This window comes from Podarcis cretensis (assembly GCF_951804945.1).
Source record: "Podarcis cretensis genome assembly, chromosome: 6".
In the NCBI taxonomy this organism is placed as follows: Eukaryota; Metazoa; Chordata; class Lepidosauria; order Squamata; family Lacertidae; genus Podarcis; species Podarcis cretensis.
Genome location: NC_137175.1, coordinates 58,659,661 through 58,682,711, shown reverse-complemented (window position 1 = coordinate 58,682,711; position 23,051 = coordinate 58,659,661). Strand labels below are relative to the sequence as shown.

The 23,051-nt window shown below is 38.9% G+C and overlaps 2 protein-coding genes across 14 annotated transcripts in view; one reads left to right on the top strand and one right to left on the bottom strand.

The window, feature by feature from the left end:
* Positions 1-19,020, top strand: part of GLIS1 (GLIS family zinc finger 1) — a 194,447-nt gene extending 175,427 nt beyond the window's left edge. For all 5 annotated transcript variants that reach the window (XM_079980726.1, XM_079980728.1, XM_079980727.1 and 2 more), the window contains 3 exons: positions 4,756-4,934; positions 11,057-11,224; positions 16,199-19,020. In XM_079980726.1, the coding sequence (XP_079836852.1) occupies positions 4,756-4,934; positions 11,057-11,224; positions 16,199-16,338 (487 nt within the window). In that variant the 3' untranslated portion in view covers positions 16,339-19,020. The remainder of the gene's footprint in view (positions 1-4,755; positions 4,935-11,056; positions 11,225-16,198) is intronic.
* Positions 1-23,051, bottom strand: part of LOC307218486 (doublesex- and mab-3-related transcription factor 2-like) — a 75,710-nt gene that overhangs the window by 34,367 nt on the left and 18,292 nt on the right. The gene's annotated exons all lie outside the window — the stretch shown is intronic.

Below are 23,051 nucleotides of genomic sequence, written 5' to 3'. Positions count from 1 at the left end.
GATCTTGGTAGCGATTGCTTCCTTTGCTAGCTCTTGAGCCGAGCAGTCATTGTTCACGGAGAGGATAGAAGCATATTGCTGAGTTTCTGTTGAGTTCCAGTATAATGTAGTAGAGCATACAAGTATCCAAGAGTAAACTTATTGCTGCATGCTTACACATTAATGTAAAACTATAAAATAGAACAGTTCTTTGGGAGAGTAAACTACAATGACTGATTTAGTATTGTGCTGTTGAAGGAATCCTGCATATTCTGTAAAATAAGGCAAAGGCACCTGGGACTGATTAGTAGCAAAGTTCACCAAACTTCAGATAGAGGGTCCCCCCCCCCCATAAAACTGAACGGTTTAACTATTTCCTGAGCTTGTGTTGACAGAAATTCCCCGAGGGTAGGGCCCAGAAAAGAAACACGTGGCACGAAACTGGGCATCGTCCAGAAACTAGATTAGTAGAGCTTTGCACATCATTTTTAATATTATTGGAAGAGATGAAAATCGATGTTAACCTTTTCTCTTTCTTTTCATTTTGTTTTGGTCTTTTGATCCTGTAGCTGACTTGAGAGGTTATTTTTTAAATATAATTTGAGTGATCAGAGTGCAGTTTTTATAAATGAGGCATTTTGCATTTATTTGTTATAGTTTACTGGTATAGTATTATTTTACTTAAAGCTTGTTTACACAATCATGGAAAATATACGTCCTGAGGTGTCTAATTTATGGCTCCTACCCTGAACTAACAATTTGGTACGGTGCTTGTTTACATAATCAAGGAATCCTATCATGCTTTTGCCACACCTCCTTGCACAGTAATTTAGGACAACGGTAGATCACACCAGTTAGCTCTGAATTGCGAACTCTGGGAAAATACCATATTGCAGTGCTTACAATTTCTTATGGACAACTATGCCAATAACATTCAAGTCGGGGAAACAGTTCTTGATTTTTTCCCCCTGAATTCCATTCTGCTTCATTCAATCTTGCCTATACTTCATGACTGCATAAACAAATTTGAGGCACAAACCAATTAACTGATCCTTATACCAAGATGAGTAGTTCTGTAAAAGAGTCCTTAAAGTTTCCCCTTGGCTGGTTATCAAAAAATGGTCTGTAGTTTTTACAAATTTTGATATTTCCCTTTGGCATCCTAAAATCTTAAGTATTACAGTTAAGCATAAACATTTGACAAGTTTCTGACATTTACTCTAAACTTTCTCTCTCTCACACACACAAAATTAATGTGGCACCTCCTGGTCCACCTTCTGCACCTCTCAGAGTACACTGTTTATACTGTCATGTAGACCACTGATGTGAGTGGCTGACATGCCAGCAAATGGTAGGTTATAATATATGAATCGGCCCTTAGTCTCTGAGGTTTTACTATACTTTTGCATTTCTTTGTGTTAGCATTCAATGAATAATCACCCTCCATGTCAACATTTATTATATGCTATTTGACAGTACTTGATAAATGGTTTGAAGTACAGACAAGCACCACATCACAAAACATATTGGAATTTATTTGAGATAAAGTACAGATGGACTGAACTCTGGATCTGATCTTCTTCCTGCTGAGATGGATGGAAGAAATATTGGGATCCATTGTTTAGCAGAGGAATTTGACAGTCAAAGCTGCCCTTCCAAAACAACAACAAAGTGAGGCTGTTCATATTGGAAACATCCCTGTCTCTGTTGTGGTCGTATTTTACCCCAAGTATAAGTAAAAGAGAAGTGGATTTCTCTTGAGTTTCAGTTTTATATTCACTTAAAGTAGTTACCAATTACACATGCTGTACTGTATTTTCTGTTGTCAGGAATACATTAAATAAGATTAGCTAACTGTAAAGCAAGATGAGTGCCGCAACCCCAGAGTGGTCTGCGACTGGACTGTCAGGGTTTCTTTACCTTTACCTTTTTAGAGCGATAAAAGGCTTACCTTTTCATCATTTTAGTCTTTAATGGCTTTGGAATAGTTTATTCTGTAAACCCATTTACCGGGAAGATTTTAAAAGTAAAATAAAATCTGAGACATTATTTATTACAAAATACGTACATTGCCTCTTCTCAATGCAGGGCACTAGAACACAGGAAACTGCCTTAAACTGAGCCAGACCATTGGTCCAGCTAGCTCAGTACAGCCTACAATGACTGGAAGTAGCACTCCAGGGTTTCAGCCAGGAGGCTTATACAAAAATTAAAACAACGAAACCATTTCAAAAACAAATTCTTGTTTTTTAAATCTAGGAATGGCTGAAGATGACTCTGAGAACCTGGGTCAGACCAGTTATCAAGCAGAAGATGTACCTATAAAGTTTATCTATACCTACCTTCCAAAAGATGTAAGAAGAGCCTTGCTGGATCAGACAATCTGACTCAGCAGCCTCTCTTCAAACTGGACAACCCAATGCCTATGGGAAACTTGAAGCAGTATATGCTTTCCCACTTATGTTGGTATTAGAGGCATACTTTGTTCCAACTCAGTGCAGCCAGCCTACTTCTGATTAGATATGCGTAGGATTGTGCTGTAAACTTCAGTTGGAATTGGATGACCATTGCCATTTCACACATCCTGCTCTAGGCATCCACACACCTTGCTGAGACAAATGTGTCCCCTCATCTGCATGACAGTGCTTATCCAAGGCATATTGGACTGATACAGTGTGCTGTTTAATGATGGTGGTGATTCATATCCAGCACCATCAGTTATTTCACTTGATTTGTTGTGCTGTACCTCATATGGATTTATTGTCCATGGCTGCATCTGGATCAGGGTTCTTACAATCTTTCAGTGTATGGAACACCTAAAATATTTTTACAGGTACACCTAAATGTGTCAGACATGTAACTAAAAATGTGTGTTGTACAGTTACCGTAATCAGAGTTAGGATTGTGTATAGTATTAGAAAACCTGAGTTTGCAGCTGAATAATTTGTGTACTGTATGGTCTTTTAAAATCCATTTGTAGAATGCTCCAAAGAATCCCTAATGTATCCACCACAATACCTTTCTTTTCCCACTTCAGAGCATATTGTGTCAGGCACAGAAGGTCTAGTTGGAGGTGTCTCCTGCCTAAATTTTGGGTGGAACACCCTTAATGAAGTATTGCATCCACTCACATATCTCTGTGCTATAGTGATTCCCTGCATAGAACACTGAAAGACTTTAAATTATCAGAACACCTGAGTGGAATCAGGGGTAACTTTCCCTGCCAAAGGTATATGAGACAATGCTAGCAATATCAAATAATTAGGCAGCCGATCTGCCCGTGAGTTTGACCTCATGATCTACAAGGATGGAAGCAAAGAAAACACATAATCTGTAGAATAAATGCCATACTGTACTTGTATCCATATAGCTGGCAAAACGTGTAACATATTATTCTTGGTTTACACATTGCTTATATAAATCTAACACAGATGCCTCACTCTTCTGCTCTGCCCGTGCCATTCAAACCAGACAAATTCTGGGAAGGGTTTCACTTAAATGCTACTCTTTCACACACAATTCCTAACAAAATGAATAAGGTTTTCAACAGAGCATGGATTGCATGATGGATTTTGCCCTATGGTTTCAAGTAGCTAACTGAAACATGATCAAAAGTACTTTCCACAAGTTCTTTCGCCAGTTGTCTCCACCCTGAGATACATGGGGATGCCTAAGGCATCAGTGTCATAAACATTCACATTGTTAGGACACTTTATGGCCCTCCCTATGAGGAGAGCCTTTACAGGATAGTGAATGGTGATAGGTTTCTCAGTTAGAACCTTCATTCATTATGCAAATCTCTGGACTCTTCAAATCTTCAAACATTCTTGCTGACTACTGTGATCTTCTACAACAATCCAAGCCAGGGCTAGCTTCACTGTGGCTTCTGATTGGATCGTATGTGGTCTCCCTTCTGCCTTGTTGGTGTCCTATATTTGGCAATGTGCTTGAAAGCTCAGCAGTGGAGACAGGTACCATTCAGTGAACTTGCTCATGAATTAATACACACACCTGCTTTATTTCAAACATGACTGTGGAATACTTGTTACCTGCATGATTATCTTTTGTAGTAAATGCATCAATAGGAAGCAGCCCTCAGCCTTTTGAAGTTTTTAATAAGTTGCTTTTGGGCCAGTGGTGGGACAAATAATAATAATACTGGGGTTGTGTGCAAAGAAGGAAGCTCAGCTCTTGCAACTGGGAAACAAACCAGCTCAGGCATTTTTGATCAATTAAAAGCTCAATGCATTCTAAAAGGATGAAGTGCTCCTATGCTATGAGAGGTAGATGCAATGTACTCTGTAACTCTTGTCAGTATAACTTTTGCAAGTGATTAGAGATTTGGGACTCAGCTATACAGCTGTAAATAAAACATTTTAAGTGTGTTGTAAAGTGCAATATACAAATGTGACACTAGATGGCGATGGTGAGCTATTGCTAATTCAATATATTTTTCAATTTTTTTAAAAAAAGCATTTTCACAGCGTTTTTTTATATGTGTGTAGATTCCACCTTGGTTTTTAAAAGTATATTTCTGTTAAGCTATTTTTGTGGTTGCTGTCATGTCGCACAGACAGGTTTATCGTTATTAATACTGTACTTTTAACTTTACATGAATTGTAAGTAAAATTCTCTCTCTCTCTCTCTCTCTCTCTCTCTCTCTCTCTCACACACACACACACACACACACTAAAGCTACACTCGCCCAAGTGTTTTATGCACTCAATGATATGGGATCAAGTTTATCATCTCTCTTGCTCTTCCTTCTTGTTCTAGGATTGTTCCAAATATTCATCCTCCTCTCGTTAGTCCATTGAAAACCATAGTTGCTCCTCCCCTACTTCCGAAACACAGCTCCCCATCATCACACAGCCAATCTCCAAGTGGGCAGCACTTCTCAGCAAATAAAACACATACGCAATTTCAAAACCAGTCTGCACAGCAGGGACCACAAGGTAATTCTATACTATGTTCATGCATATGTGTGTGCGTGTGTTGATGCACAGTGCGTACAAGAAATGCTAAATGTGTGTGCAGATTCATTTAAAGAGCTGACCAAAAAGGGGATAGTGCACCATGCTGCTTGTCCTGACATCATGGTGCCATGACTTATGCTGTGAAGTGGAATAGAAATAGTAGGAACATGTTCAGTATGGTGACATTAGTACAACCCATTATAGACGAGAAGGGTTTGAGGCTGCTATTCTTGTCAGCAGCTAAATGTTCCTCATAATGTTTAGTTATGTCTGGAACGTCTGCTAATATTTTCATTGACACTCTGCATTGTTTGATTGGTTACAGTGCTTACTTAAGGCAGCAAATGGCAACTGCACCACATTTATTCTGTATTGAAAGCACTTCATCTTCTGCAGTATGAAAGAGGAACGCTATAATTAACAGTGGCATAATGGGCTGTAATCTGTGATCAGTGATAACTATTCATGACTGGTAGAAGCAGCCACCCCTGACAAGTTAATGCAGTGTCTACCAAGTGCTTTGTATAGGTTTTGAAGCGTACAAATGAAGTAGGAGCTTAAATACAGATGTGGAAACTGTGATAGTGTGTGTTCTGTTTAGTGCTGCCAAATTTCCATGTATTTCAATGGAAGGTGCCCTTTCAACAAGACAGAGCTCTTTTGAAAATGTGTACATCCAATGTGAAATGTTTTTATGTTTGTTGGCCTTAGTACTACAGGTGACAGCTGCCTAGACTTTGGGAAAGGGTATGTCCTGTGTATAAGCTAGCACAAAAGAGCAACACACAGGGGAAATCCCCACTCCATCTGAGCCCATTTCCAATTATATACCTGTCCCCACCATTGCCCATTTGATTTGGGTACAAGCAGGGCTACTAGCAGTCATGTGGTCTTACACAAGATGTATAAGGCTCAAGCTCAGTTAGCTGCGAAATTTCCTGAGTTTAGTATTTTTTGGACTAGTTCAGGTCTGTGTGGCTCAAGCAAGGCCACAAACCAGCCAACAAGCATCAGGAAATGACAGTATCAAATCAAAAATGATAATAAACATTAACAGTTTATCATCAACAAAGGATAAACATAAACATCTAGAGTAGATTAAGCCAAAATCCACAAGTCTTGAAACTAGGCTTATAAGCAAACCTAAATCCCTTTAAAGTTATCTTTGCTTTAAAAAAAATGGAAATAAAGTGTAATTTTACACTAATTAGCAAAACTACAAACAAAATATGTTGTATAACATAAAACATCCTATAGTTAAGTATATCCAAAACATTACAAAACCATGTTTTATATCTGGAAACAACTCATTTCTCCTGCTATAGTCAACAAAAGGGTTCATGTTATGAATGTAAGTTGTCACTGGGTTGTGACCTGGCCCACTCATGCATCAGGCACCGACTTGCACAATGAAGCTTCTCCCTCTCCCCTGCAGCCCTCTGTGTGCCCTCAAAATCTAATCCTGATGGTTTGGGAGACCCTCTGGAGCAGATTTTGGGGGCACACGGGGAAAGAGGAAGTATGGTTGCAGAAGTGGATACAACCAATTTCATATTTTTCTTTAAATCTGATATAGTGCCTCAGTTTAACCACAGAGGCAAATTTGCACAATTTTTCTATCCATTCTTTAGGATATATCATTGAAACCCAACATTATCCTAGCAGCAGTTATCATATGATCATACTTTACTAGATCATGCACATATTTCAAGAAAAAGAACACAGGGTCTAGTTGAATTTTGTATCTTACAGTTATATCTACAGTTATATCTAAGAGTTCAGGAAATCCCCCCCCCCCCCAAAAAAAAATCTGTGCCTTTATATTCCCACTACATTTGGTAAAAATCCTCTTATTTCTTGGCGAGTAGTTATTATGTAGTTATTTCTCAGCTGTGGAGTAATGTACTATCTATACATTACATAATGACATAATTTTATTGCAGCTGTCCCTTATGGGCCATGTTTAAAGAAAATGTATGTGCACTGTTCCATAATTTTTATCAGACATCCATTGGGGTATTTTTACCTATATTATTGGGCAAATAAACCCTGTATTCTGCAATGTGTTCTGATTCTGTCATACCTCAATTTTAGTTTATGGATTTTTGAATGTGTATGACTGCTGTTCTCAATAATTAATTACTCAAAACTCCATTAAATCTCATATTTGCTGATGCACACTAAGATATTCCTACAGAAATGATCTCATCTATAAGTATTCAAAGCAAGTTGGATTTTTCTACTTAGTCTTCAATCTATTTAATCTCAGAATATGTTAACGTGGTGTTCTGACTCACAAAATCTTTAAACCTTAAATAGTTTGAGTTGCAGATTTCAAAGCCAGTATGCACATTGTATTTAATTTGTCAAGCACTGATTCTAAGGGTGATGGGCATGAGCTAAATAATCTTTTATATTAATTGCAAATGCTTTAGTTTTGGGATCAGATATGTCAAAATGGCTTCTAAGCAACTATAAAATCAATCTATCATTAAAATACAAAATAAAACGTTGTTCTTTACCAACCCAATCCTACAGTTGTTATTTTCCCCATATGGACAGTCTCCGATTCTTATTTGAAACATGTTCCATAGGAATTCGGTAACTTGTCCAGTCCAGAATCCAAATAATACAATTTGCAATAGAAAGTGGATTCAAACTGGAGACTTCCAGACCATTTCTCATTTTTTAAAATCTTGTGTATCTTTCATGTTTTTATTTGATTTTTGCATGTTCTTGTTGCATGCAACCATGACAAGCAGAACAATTTTTTCCTTGCGGAAATTGACATAGCAAATCTTTCATAAGCAGCATAATCAATTAAAGTTCCAGTGGACAACAAAAAACATGAAACGGAGCTTGTTGCAATACATTATTTGTACCTACATAAAAGCTGACTTGAACAGAAGCTGGTTATTAAATTTAAAAATATTAATGTCACTGAAGCACAATATGATAGCTGATAATAGCATATAACCACATTACAGTAATAAGCTAAGTAACTATGAAACCACAAGGGTTTAGCTGCTTAAGAGTAAAGCAGAAACAAACATACAGAATAACTGTTGAACTATTGTAATAAGTTTATTCTATAAGAAAATCACACATCCTGTTGGAAGGAAGTGTTGCTTTTTCATTGTTCTGTGTCATAGAGGTTTTAAAAAGCAATTATTTTAGCCAAACACCAAAATATTACCTTAATTTCAGGCCAAGTAAATGTCATTAATATCCTTAAAAATAAGTTATTTTCTTATGAAGAGTGTTTTAAATTAGTAAAGTAGTAGCATGTGCTCAATTTTTTTAACTCTAAAAATGAAAATATAACAACTGTCAACCAAATGTAAAATCTTTGCTCGTGAGAGTAAAAGGCATATTTATACTTCTCCTTCCTCTGGGTAATAGAAGTCTTAAAGAAATCCTATTTGGACGCATTATGGATGAGAATGCATGGACAATGGATGAAAACAAAAACCCAGCAGAATTTTTGACTTCAGCTAAAGTAGGATCAGATGGAAATTGTTATGCGTTGAAGGAATTTGGCAACCAAATGAAATAGCACAGCTATTTATATATCTTACATGATGTCTTTTCATAGAGATTTTATGTAATTTGACGAGTTTGACTTATTTGTGCTCATACATTTAAGTGGAATGACATGAACGAATTGGCATTTAATAGGCATATTCCAATAATTTCCTCATTACATCATTCGTTTAAAAAGTGCTTTAGATTTTTGGGTTGTGGCTTGAGGGAAATAGAGGCAACGAGCATACTTTGTGATGTGGTTAACTACAGCTTTTCTGTGTCACATTCAAAGCAAAATTGTAACTGAATGTTATGTTTGGAACACAGTTGATTCCTTTATTAACTGTTATACTTCTACATTTTATTCCACATAAAACATTTAACAGTGATCATTTAAACCGACAGGGTGTTTGGGAAATTCTTCATTGGAAATTAGCTGCCACAGATTTGATTTAAATCTGACAAACTGAAGGAATGCTGAAATCGTTTGGGGTGCGGGGGGGGATGTCAACTCTGCCGCTGCCGCTGCCAGGACTTTGCTTAACACAAATAGAAATGTTACTTTATGAAACTTGCAAAAATGAAAGAGATGGGGGGGGTGGAGAAAGACCAATTTTATACAGTTCCATGGAATGGTTCATATTTTAGCCCCTTAAAGAGTTTGGAAATCCTTTTAAAAGCTCCATGTTTAGATTGCAGTACTAAACCACATGTGGTTGTTAATTGCACTATCGTTATGGGATTTGAACCTTGTTTTAAGCTCCTGCTGTTACTCTGTGTTAGATCTTGAAAGACACTTTGGCATGAAGGACCGACAAATCTGTAAGAGCTTAAGAACAAAATGCTTTTAAAAACCCACAACAATATAAATGTTTCCCCTTCTTTGCCTGAAAGTAACAAGAGTAATCTAACAGTGAAATGATGAGTAACATGAAGAATATCTATGACATATTTGACAGAATGTCCAAATTGAAATATCAGCCGGGTAACTGTTTGCAAAGTAGGGTGGTTACGAGTGAGGAGGGAATGACAGTGGGAGACTTCACTCTGAAGTGCAGCAACACTGTAATCTAAGTAATTATTTTGTCATTACTTGAGCATTCAGCAAGCCAAGTTGAATGATACTCATCACAGTATGCTACTTTTATCTGGAATGGAAATGCAGTTGAACCGGTGTTTCTGATTAAATCGGCTGTATTGTCAGTCACTCCGCAGAGCTGCAAACTAAGGTACTGCAACTCTAGCCATTTTCTCTAGAATTAACATGTTGATCCCCATAGCACCTGCTAACAAAAGTAGGGAGGCAATTTTAACAGGTCCCTCCTGTGCCACTTCCCATGCTGCCCTCAAGGGTCCCCACACCCCCAGCAGATTTGTGGGGGTACAATAGGGAGAGAAGGTATTAGTGAGAATCTCCTCCTTTATTAGGAGAGACCATAATTTGATCACAAGGCCTTCCATGATTGGATCAAACACATATGGTCCGACAGTTATTGTAGAGAATCATAGTTGTTGTATTCCAGTGTTTTCCCTGTTGCCATCTAGCAGACTGGCAAAGGACCTGGTGCAGAGGAATTGTTTGCACTGAATGCTGTGATTGCCATGCTGCCATCACCTCTCTTGAAATACGAAGCCCTTTCAAAACAAATTCTGCAGTTCAGTTATTTGGGAGAGGAAGCATGAGCTAAAATTACCCCCCCCCCATCAAACAAACAAAAAAAACCCTGTATGGATGTCATGCTTTTATTTGAACCCTTGACAGATCATATACCTTTCCTATAAGATGTGGAGATCATGGAAAGAGAAACAAATTGCTTAGAGAATGCTATTTTGAGCGGGGAAAACATGACAAGGAGGATGGGTTAAGCAACCCCCTATACCGCCCCCATTTCTCCACTTAAATTTACCACTTCCCAAAATGGTTTTTCATATTACAGGGGAAACATACATTCAGCAATATGTCATGCTTAATTTGGAGAGAAACGTGGGGAAAGAGAGATGACATGTCATCATTTCTGGAAGATGTCTCTACCGGGCAGGCTGGAAAATGTTCAGCTTTTCCCTTAGCAATGCATACAAAGTGCTCATTGGAGCTGAAGGGATGGCTCAGTGGAATCCAAGTGTCTCACTGATTCACTGCCCATCTCTAAAGTATACAGTCATCTTAGAAGGTGTGTGCAGAGGACTTCATAGTTCATAAATATAGAAATGAGGATAACTCTCAACATCAATAAGGTACTGTCCTTGAAGTCTCAGAGTGAGATAGCTGATCAGCCTGGCATAAGAGCTCTTTGAATCTCTCAGCCAGACACTCCCTGCCCAATGCCAAAGAGGATATACCTAATTTAGAATCTAATTTTATCAAGACAGCTTTCATTCTGACTCCCTGTCTTGTGTGATTGGAAATACCTCCGACAACAAACCTAGAAAATAAACTCCACAATACCGCTAAAATTAAAAGTTTAAAGATTGATGTCAAACTACAATAGATAGTACCACCATGAAACAAAATTTCATAAATGAAACCAAATGCATATTTCTAGTACTAAAAATGTCTGTACAATATCTATTTGCAGGTTATCAAGGCAGCTTTCATTCTATACAGAACTGTTTCCACTATGAGGACTGTTACCGAGCAATGGACTCATCTGTCAACAGTGATGCGCTGTCAGGGGACTCCCATTGCTTTAACCCTCTGCGACAAAATGGCTATCACATCCTCAGTGCACCTATAGCTTCAACAGGTAACTGATCTGGGCTGTACTGGATTAATCTTGCTCAATAATTTATTATAGGGGGAAAGCAAACATCTTTTTTATATTTTATAAATAAGGAAAGTGGGATGGTGCTTTTTTGTATGTATTAAGGTCCCCTAATTCTCTTCTTTCAGAGACTGAATTATCTGACGCTGCACAGCGAGAATTCAGTCTCTGAGTCAGGTGTTGCATGAAATGTGTAGCTCTTATCCATCCTCATGTCTCCCAGTATTATCTAGTTGAATCAGACACATGGCACAACAACACTGTATTAACATCACATGCCTGTTTCAGTTAAACATTACTTGAAGGCATGCAGAAGAATTGTCAGCTGGCAGTGACATGTTTCATATAATGCCTAGATTAGATCTAGTTCTACAGCTTGATCAGCTAACATTGCAGCTAAAGGTTTCTGTTTCATAGATATACAAAACATTTGCAGATTTATTATATCCTTTAATACTGAGACAACTGTTTTTATTTCTGTATTTAAGTTCACAAAATTGTAGCATGGTTGTGGAAATTTTGAGTTTATAAAATGTTACCCAAATATTAGGAAAAGGTATTAAGTTCCTATTGGCTTTTTAAAAGGTTATTTTCATAATTTCAAATTGCTTATACACATGCAGTCTTTGAGGTGCCAGGCAATAATTTTTAATGCAATTTTTTAAAAATAAATAAATAACCAAAGATGTAAAAATGAAGCTGTAAAATATACATAACTTTAGCAAACTCCTGCTGGCATGATTAAATCTCTCTCCCCCCCCCCCAAAGATTCTCTTCATTTGCTTGCCCTTTTCTGAAACTTTTCCAACTCTACAGTATCCCTTTTGAAATGAGGCAACCAGAACTGTATGCTGTATTCCAAATGCAGTTGCACAATAGATTCATATAATGACATTATGATATTGGCAGTTTTATTTTGAATTCCTTTTCTAATGATCCCAACATGGAATTTGCCTTCTTCAAAGCTAATGGAACCCTGGGTTTGATAGGTTCATTGAGTTATTTCCTATGACTCCAAGGTCTCATTCCTGGTCAGGCATTGTGAGTTCAGACTCCATGAATGCATGATTTTTTTGTCCTAACATGCATTGCTTTACACTTGTAATATTGAATTTCATTTGCCATTTTAATGCCCCATTCACTCAATTTGGAGAGGTTGTTTTGGAGCTTTACACAATCCTTTTTTGTTTTCATGCCCCTGAACAATTTAGTATCATTAGCAGACTTGGCTGCCTCACTGCTCACCCCAACTCTAGATCATTTCTGAACAAGTTAAAAAGCACAATCCTTGGGGGATTCTACTTTCTACATCTCTATCTGGAGAACTGTCCATTTATTCCTACTCTCTGCTTCCTGTTATGTAACCAGTTCCTAGAGTCTTTGGAAAGGTACTTTGCTGAAAGCTTTTGGAAAATCCAAATACATTATGTTAACCAGATGACCTCTATCTATAGGCTTGTTGACACTCTCGAAGAACTCCACTAGGGTAATGAAATAGACCTTACCCTTGCATAAGTCATCCTGTTTCTGCTACAGCAAGGCTTGTTCTTCTATATGGTTTGTAATATTATCTTTAACAATACTTCCCATCATTTTTCTGGGGCAGACGTTAAGTTAACCCACCTGTAAATTCCAGGACTGCCTCCCCCCATCCCTTTTTTAAAAAATGTGTTGTATTGAGGCCATTTTCCAGTCCTCAAATATGGAAGCTAATCTTACATATATTACATAGGATATAAGCAAAACAGTCATTTCACAGAAGGTAATTTGCCTCAGATTCAGACTTGTTTATCATCATATGCAGTTACCTTGTTCCAACTAGCACAAGTTAAAATCTAGTAAAAAGTTAAGGATGGATTTTTTAACCTACAGTTGACATTTTTGTATGTTGTTTTATGTTCTCTGCCTTTTTGGAAGTCACTTTTTTGATGTTTTTTTAAAACATCCTCTATTCGGGTTAACATCAGATTGCAGATTAGGATTAGTATGGAGCAGACTAAATAAACTTTTCAAAAGAAGTCATCGGAGCAAAGAATAATATCATGGCAAGAAACCAAATTCAACAGCCATTGATATTTTTATGTCTGGCCTCTAAACTGTTATGAGATATTTCACTTTGGTACTTTTTATATTTAGGCAAATACTTAAGAGTCTTAAACACAAAAACAAACAACCCTGCAATTCATAGATAATTTGTTGGCCAAATAGACCACTTGTACTCACTGGATCTTAGTTTAGTGTTTCTTTTTCTTGGTTTTATTGTACCATCAATATAAGGGAGATCTCATCTACTAAAAATGCCTGGTATGACCAATCCTATTAACCTGGTATGACCAATCCTATTAACAGAGAATACATTCTTTATCTTAGTATTTTGGATGTTTTGTGCTATCTGGGTTGTTACAATGCCATCTGGGTTGCCATAGCTTACTACTGTCCATTCTACCACTGTGGGTGAAACAAAACCTAATAAGTGCACATAGGTGCATTTGCTATCATTTATCCTTGTTATCCTTTCTTGCCAACCTTCCTTTGCTGTTTTCCCACTGTTGAAATTTGGATTGTAAACTCCTGGGTTGACTGGGTGGTGGTGGTTATGTTTTATTTTGTCACTTATGGCAATCTGCAAAGTTCCATGAACATTAATAGTGTTATATAGAAATAATAAAATAATAATGTACCAAGAGCTGAAATAAAATAAATTCAGGAATGCAACCCAGAGCAGATCTGAGTTCCATGCTTATTCAGATTCTATTGATCATTTGAATGAAAGAAGCTGCCACACAGACCAAGACAGGAGTATATGTCGATTTGGTTCCAAATTTATTTCAGCAGAGTGTTGCAGACTGAGCTGTAGCACAGTGGATAAACAAGTTCCTTGTGCAATGGGTCCCACTTACTGTTTTCTGGGGCTATGTACACACTATACCTTTAAAGTATGTTATTTCCATCTATTAATTTTGGGTGCTGTAGTTTGTTAAGGGTTGCTGGGGATTGCAGCACAGTGCCCAGAATCCTTTGAGCAAAAGAATGTGTTTTAAAGGTATAGTGTATACACAGCCTGGATGTTTGCTTATACACTCTTTGGAGCATGAGGCTCTCAAAAAATCCTGAAACTGCAGAATGAATTGGACATTGTGGGAAAGGGAGATAAGTTCCAGGTCTTCATACTTTCTCAATCTCTATCTTCATTGCCAGTCAAGTACCTTCCTTCCCGCTGCCCCCATTCCTACAACTTTCCCTTTGAGCTCCTGTTAGCATAACAATTTAGAAGAAAGTATGATAACTCTGAAATTTTGCCAATTCTAAACAGTGGTTTTGGAGCCAGAAGATTAAAAGTTGATAGTTTTGAGAGTATTAACCCTTTTGCAGCATTCTTTAGCATAGCTGTTCACCCCTTTTCCACAGGTGAAAAAGGATGAAGAGTGCTGTTAAGAGTTGGGTCTCTCACAAACAGGAATTTAAATGATAATAAGGAACAGATACTTGTTCTCCAAAAATGTTTTATAGTTGATAAGCAGCGTCTCTAACGCTGCAGCGCTGTGAAGCTACAAAACGCACAAGGAAGAATTGCAAATGCAAACAGAATGTGTTTTTTAAGTTTCTGCTGCAGCTGCTCACGTGGCTAGCTGGTTTTAAACTTAAAAGTGACTTGCCTGCATAGCTATACAAGTAGCTGCAAAGGTGAGCTTTGTGTGGTTGTTAATTATTTCTTGCCAGGGTGTTGCACAAATTATATCCACATATCTCTAAGTCATATTTTTAAAACTTAAACAACAAAGTCCTCCATCCATACAACAGCCAAAGGTCCAGCCACTAGAATTTCATTTTAGAAACATATTTTGTGTATCCCCTGACCCAGGATAAATAAACAGTCACTCCCCACATTGTGTCTGTTTAACATCTTACTAGTAAGGCTATCAAGTCTTAATTGGAAATCATTGAAAAGCCATGCAGAGGAATTTTATGCTGTAACTTCAAAGCAGATCATGGTTACTGAAAGCTTTAAGGACAATTTGTGAATACAGTGGTACCTCGGGTTACATACGCTTCAGGTTACAGACTCCGCTAACCCAGAAATATTACCTCGGGTTAAGAACTTTGCTTCAGGATGAGAACAGAAATCATGCTCCGGCGGTGCGGCAGCAGCAGGAGGCCCCATTAGCTAAAGTGGTGCTTCAGGTTAAGAACAGTTTCAGGTTAAGAACAGACCACCAGAACGAATTAAGTACTTAACCCGAGGTACCACTGTACTGTATTGAGCAGGAGTGCCAACTTGAATAAAATTGGGGGGGGGCAGGTAAGCCCACATAACTGAACACAATACCTGACGCGCACACACCATTAAAACAGCAGTGCCCATTTGGGGGGCCTCAAATATTTTAGGGGGGGCAAAGGGTCCTCAGCCCCTGGGAGTTGGCTCCTATGGTATTGAGTGAACAAAGCACAAACAGCTGCTGTGCAACAACAACATGTATCAGAAGCTGTGGAGTTATGATTTAAGCTATGAGCTCAATCAGTGGCGTAGCATGGGGGGTGCAGGGGGGGCCGGCCGCACCGGGCGCAACATCTGGGGGGGGCGCACTCACACTCGCAGCTCTCTGCCCCTACCTGGCTCACAGGTTAGGCTCACGGGTTAGGGGCCACAAATTACTTGCCTTGCCCCGGGTGCTGACAACCCACGCTACGCCACCGAGCTCAATTGCATATATTTTTCTCTGCAGGCACAAACGGGAGGTTTTGAGAGAACAGGTGGTAGGAAGGGAATGTGCTTGAGCAGCTCCTCTCCTCTTCCCATTCTCAAGCCTACCTGCTACTTTGCATTTTAAAAAATACACAATGAAAGGAAAATTAATCTTAGAACTGAGCATCACATTTAGTTTGTGCCTCGTACTCAGATTGTATTTGCCACCTTTCGTAGTATTAATCAGTCTCATGTGCTTGCCATATTTTCAGGCTATGAGGTCATTTCTGAAGCACAATGTGTGTCAGAAGAAGTAGTTATCAATGGAACAGAAGAAAATAATGGATTTTTCCAAAATGGCACTTTTGATCACTGTTTGAATCACATTCCTCCCATCTATACGGATACCTAAGCCCGGCTAAAATATTTGTTTTCTTTACCATGCTTATGCCTTTTGTATTTACAGAATTGTTGTTCAACTACCTTTACTGTATTTAGTCTGCAACTAAATGTATGTGCTCATTTAAGTCAACCTCTCACATTTTACCAATCTATTTTATAAAGGAATATACTGTACAATTATTGGAATCTATTCCTTTGCTGTGGCACTTTGAAATTGATTCTCTTAAGGGAGAAGGGAGAGCATCCGAAACTGCTTGTTGTGTAAGTTCTTTTAGTAAAATATAAATCTAAATTATATAATATGCTTGTAAAGATTTTTTTTTTTGAAAAGTATGTTTTCAATTTAAGAATCCTGGTCTCTTTAATCACAGTTAATTCATCTGGTGTTTTCTTGACTATAAAAGGACTTCTTTAAAAGTCACAGACCTCATGTACATAAAAGTTTTCACTATGCTGAGCTGGTTTTATATTTTCAATTTTACAAGAAAGCATTAAAAACTGGAAACAAGTCTACTGTCTTTTTTAAAAATAAAATTTCATCTGCCATTTTGCTAAACCTTAACATCAGTGACTTAAGAGCACATGCAGTTGTTTGCTGCAGTTTATATCTTCTTTCCCAAATGCTGTAATTGGTTATCTTCCACTAACTTCTCATAAAACTATTCTTCTTTCTGAATATGCTTTATGATACATTCCTGTGTTAGTATAACTTACCATTTTGATATGGTGCAGAAACTGACTAATTTTGTGTCAAGAAGCAGCTGCCCTGGTTTATAACCTTTGCAGTTCCAGAAACCAGTTCACCTTGGTTATTCACAGAGGAAAAGGGAATAACCATATACATGTATGCAACCTGGGGTGGGGTAGATGTAAGGGTTTTTAACACCATCCTCAGCAGCAGCAACTACATGCGGGAGGAGAAGTCTGTGCCTGGAAGTCTGTTTATCCAAATGTACATTTCCTTGCTAGATCATGACCTATGTTTAGCATTATATTGGGTTGCCTTCTCTTTGGACAAGGAAAGTTTTAAGCAGCCAAAGGTGAATGCATCATCCAAATAATAAATACTCAAAGTATGCAAATGCCTTTGTGCTTCTTGAACCAAGGCCATTATATTTCACCATCGGTTTTCTTTTTTTTAAAGAAAGCAACAGCATATAAATGATAAAATCAGAATATAGCCTAATCAACTGTAAACTTTCCATAGGCCATGCCCATATCTCCCTCTTGTGGCTAATTAATGCAAAGCTATGAAGACTTCTATATTTCTCTGAAAGAATACAATCCTATCCTCAGCAGTTAATCAAAAGTATCACAATGTTGGGTGATTTTGCACAAGGAAGTGAAACGTAGAATTTCTGTGCATTAGACACCGCATTTCCCAATGCTACTGATTGTCAGTGACATTCGTTGATTCTTATTATTCTTATTTGTATCTGTAAGCCGCCCTGAGTCACTTATATGGAAACAGGCAGTGTATATACATATTATTATTATTTGATTATGAGAGCATGCAAGGCAACAACATATTGCTTGAAAGTTTTGCATATGAATAAATACCCTATTAAGCTAGTGCTATGTTTCCATGAAAGCAGACTTCAATGGCAGTAGTCCAGGATGGCCTCAAACTCACACCATCCCAGACCATTACTCATAGTGGTTGGGGGTTGATGGATGTTGGAGTCCAACAACATCAACGGGCACTATGTTTACCTGTGTTCTAGCCCAATGTACCAGCTGAGGCTGTGCGCACACCACTGAAATAGATGGGGCTTACAGGGTTCTCCTTGCTCACTTTTTTTAACACTGACAAACTGGATGCAATTGTGAATATCTGACTAGAGGTATTGAAGCAGGATCAATATGTGCAGAGAAGACAGCACTGTATTTTTCTGGGTTATGCCAAGTAGATGCTACATTCTGTTTACAATCGTAATGTGGAAGGGTTTGTAACAGCATCACTCTGAACTCCACCCAGTTCTGCCCAGCAATAAAATTAAAATAGGCAAGAGACTATGTTATTTTTTTCTAAATATACAAATGCATTTCTTTCCATGGCAATGTACTGTTTCACAGAACCTAATTTTCTTTATGGGGTTAAAAGAAAAACAGATTTTGGAAGAGGCATTACGTCTCTGTGGTTGTCAGTTCAGGTTCATGAGCTTTTTGTACTAGCCAAAGGCCATGACAAACTTGTATTAAGCAATAGTATTAATAAAATAATACAAAACATACATCCATAATATAAAAATCTGCAAAGCCTTTGCCAAGTTCCTGAGCATTAAAACACAGGTTCCCTTGTGCCTCTCTGACAGCTCCAATTCTAATATTATTTTGCCTTTTAAAATCCAATTTGCCAACATCCATGATGTAAGAGAGAGAAGTTACCAGAGACACCAACAAACTCAAATCCAGCAAATGCTGGGTGACAACAGCATCTGCCTCCCAGCCATTCCCAAGGAGGGCCTAAGCAGCCACTCCTATCTTCCTTGGCTGGTACTAGCAAAATTTGGTTGCTGCTGGACTGGCCTAGCTGGCTGTCTTGCCTTGCTGCCTTCTCCCAACGTTATAGACAACACTATTTTGAAAGGCCTTTTACTCAGCAAGCATGCAAAAAGGCAGCCAGCCCAGGCCATGCAGTTCTGCCAGACACCATGTGGGTGCATGCACCGCTGTGGTCACATGGTGTAAAATGGCAATAATTCTCCTGCATTATTGCCAGTGGTACCTTGGGATGCAAGGTACAGTAGTACCTTGGAATGCAAACAGGATCCGTTCCAGAGCCCCGTTCGCATCCTGAATAGAACGCAAGACGCAACGGCACATCTGTGTGTGTGTGTCGTGTTTTGCTGCTTCCACGCATGTGCATGACGTCATTTTGAGCGTCTGCACATGCGGCGAAACCCAGAAGTAATGCACTCTGTTACATCCGGGTTGCCGCGGAGCGCAACCCAGAAGCGCTAAGCCTGAAGCACATTCAACCCGAGGTATGACTGTATTTCCTTGGGCAGGCAGCAGATGAGCATTAGGCAGAGTAGTGAGCTGACAGTTGTCAGATGCTAGAAGACAAAGCTGTATGTGTCATGCAACCTGATAAGTTAACCTGCTGCCCTCAGCTGGGGCACTTAAGTAAAAGTTAACTGTCAGTTCAGTTATCTTCTGTAAGTATCTGGAACAGGGAACTACTTTTGTCCTTCAACACAGACAAAAAATGTCTTGGGTCACCCCTACCCCCAGGCCTGTTAGCCCAGCACTGAAGCCCCAATACATGAGGGGGTCCATGGGAAGAGAAGGCCAGGTGTCTGTGTAGGCCCCACAAAAGCCTGAAGACAGCTCTGAGGGAGGACAGCTCTTGCAGAATGAAATGTGAGACTCTTTGCTTGTAAATGTAGTAAGGTTTCAAATGTGTTAAAAGCACATTTGGGTTTTCACAGATAAATTATTTTCTTACTGTAGAATTCTGTGAAATATTAGAATAACATTCAAATCTCAGTTGGGGATTGCATAAAGTATGAAATTAGGTTCAACAATAAACTATTTTCAGTTGCAGGATTTGTAGAATAAGAAAAACAATTATTATTGTTATTTGGCATCTGTATAGCACTTTCAAGTGTTCAAGACCTTTCATGTGCGTTATGTAGTGGTAGTTCTTACAACGACCCTGTAAGCCTTATAGGGTAGGGTAGGGTAAGTCTTGCAAAGATGCTTAAGACCCCTTGATGTCAATAGGACTTTAAAATGTATAAATGCCTGTAGGATTTAGACCCTTATCTGTGGGAGATTTTAGTCTTATTCAGAAATTCCTCAGACAGATTCAGGGATCCATGATTCCTCTCTATGCTTTTGTTATTATTTACAGTTCTATAACACTGTATTCTATCCCTCCATCAACTTGTGCTGATCACCAGCTTTGCTTTTGTTTAAAAAGGAATATATAACAATAATCTTGTAAGTACATTCAAACCAGATAGTAGATCTAGCTGTTGTTCATTAGAAGATTTTTTTAAAAGTCCTTATGTTGTTTCAGTTTTGTAAGATCTGTTCAAACACCCTGTTTCAATTACTTGCTTTGTGATACATAATTCAATAAGCCAATGCAGTTGTCTTAACCTGATCCTTTAATCCAGCATTCCAGCTATGAGCCTCTAACAGATGTATGACAATCAACAGGTGAAGCTTTTTAGGGACAAATCACGTATGATGTCTGGAGACCCATTATTTAATCTTCTGCATTTTTAAGCATGGTAAATGCAACTGTGGGTGGAATGGGGGCAAGTTTGATTCAGAACAGGGCCATAATATAAAGAGATTTTCTAGCCGTTCCACCCAATTTTTCGTGTCTGAATTAACCCTCCACCCCTGGAAATTGCCCTCTGGAGCAAATGGCAGATGGCGATGGGGATTCACACTGCAGCCTTCATTCAAATCAGCCCTGCCTGCTTCCACAGCTCAGATATCAAGATACTGTATCTAGCTTGGTTCTCAGTTTGAAAACTGCATTGAGAAAGCACAAGCTGAATTCATAGGGCCTCGGTTTACAGCGTGGGTAGGCAAACTAAGGCCGGGGGCCGGATCTGGCCCAATCGCCTTCTAAATCCAGCCCGCACACAGTCTGGGAATCAGTTGTTTTCTATATGAGTAGAATGTGTGCTTTTCTTTAAAATGCATCTCTGGGTTATTTGTGGGTCTTAGGAATTCGTTCATTTATTTATTTTTTTCAAAATATAGTCCGGCCCCCCACAAGGTTTGAAGGACAGTGGACTGGCCCCCTGCTGAAAAAGTTTGCTGACTCCTGGTTTACAGAATGGCAGCAACCTCAGAATTACTAAGTATTTAATAACGCTTCTGCTTTACCAATCCTCCTACTGGTCGCACGCCACAATCCTAGGCAATATTTTACAGATTAAAGAGATTTAATGAGAGGGAAGGGGTAAAAGTGCATAAAGGCAATCTACCTAATTCTATCTAACTCTATGTTCTCTCTCATCATAAGTTAAACCACTTCCCCTGTCAGCTGGTCACCAATATTCCAACTTCTTCACACACAAGTGGTTCATGTGACCCAGTATTGAGAATAAAAGTCCTAGTGGTGGTGCAAAGGTCCTGCCTAATATGAATGTACACTAATACAAATGTGGTGGCTCAAGGATACCCCAACCATCACTGGCGCCCTGGAATGCTGGGGCAGAAAACATCAGGGCTGCCTTCAGATGGCACTTTATTCTACCTTCTCGACATTTCTTGATCTGTTAATTTCTGCATTTAAGGCATTTTTTAAATGCAACACAAAAACAACTTCTGGAAATCTAGTGGAATCCAGCAAAATTTGGTCTCATTTCTGTGTTGCTTTAAAAAAACACAATCCATTTGCAACCCCATTAACTAAGAAAATTGCAGGAGTTTTACATTGCAATTTCATGTGACAAAAATTTGGGCAGTATGCCAGCATACAGTTCTTCCATACCATTTAAAATTCAGAGCAACATGGTGCTATAGCTATCAAAAAGCCACTGTAAAAGGAAGGTTAGAAACTGGGACAGAAGCACCAGCATTATAACCAATAGGTAAAGGTAAGGGGACCCCTGACCATTAGGTCCAGTTGTGGGCGACTCTAGGGTTGGGGCGCTCATTTTGCTTTATTGGCTGAGGGAGCCAGTGTACAGCTTCCAGGTCATGTGGCCAGCATGACTAAGCCGCTTCTGGTGAACCAGAGCAGCACACGGAAACACCGTTTACCTTCCCGCCGGAGCGGTACCTATTTATCTACTTGCACTTTGATGTGCTTTTGAACTGCTAGGTTGGCAGGAGCAGGGACCGAGCAACGGGAGCTCACCCCGCCGCAGGGATTCAAACTGCCAACCTTCTGATCAGCAAGTCCTAGGCTCAGTGGTTTAACCCACAGTGCCACCTGCGTCCCTTCATATTATTATAACCAATAAAATGCACTAAACCTGAAGTCTGAATGCAGCCCAGATTGCTCCACTTCTAGGCATTATGTTTTTAACTGCAGTAACAGCACACAATATGTTCAGGCAGGAGCAGTGCAATTCTAATCCCTTATTTGTTACTATCTAAAATATTTTGGGAGTCATGTTGGTAGTTCAGTCCATAATAGATAAAAGCAAATTATTTATAATTTCTTTAATAAAATAAAAAAAATAAAAATCTTGTTCTTCTGCTAAAAAAAAGTCCCACAGCAGTTTATTATCAGAAAAGGGGGTGGGGGAGGAAGAGAGGGAGATTTCCTGCCCCCAGGTTTACAATCTAAAAAGACGCAACACAAAAAGAAAATGGATTGGGAAGGAAGAGGAAATCAACTCAGGTTCAAATTTCAGGATAACAACCAGTTCACAATAGCAGTTTTATGTATAGATGAATTTATCAAATTGCCAGCATCACACATAAACCCACCAACAGTACCTGAAGTAACATTAGCTGAGGTTTGTGAGAGAAGCCAGTGTTTGCAATGATGCTGCCCTGTCTTGGCCGTGTGGGGAAGAGACAGAGTTGGGTTGGCATAATATGCTGACGCCCAGAGCTTCCTGGCCTGGCTCCTTGCAGACACAGCAGTCATCCACATGCTTTTGGAAAGCACGCAAGCACCACCTGGGTGAAACAGCACTCTCCCTACTTGTGATTCCCAGAAACCAATGTTCAGAAGCATACTGCGGCTGACCTGGAAGGTCGAACATGATTGAGGAAGAGGGCAAATAAGCAATAGCA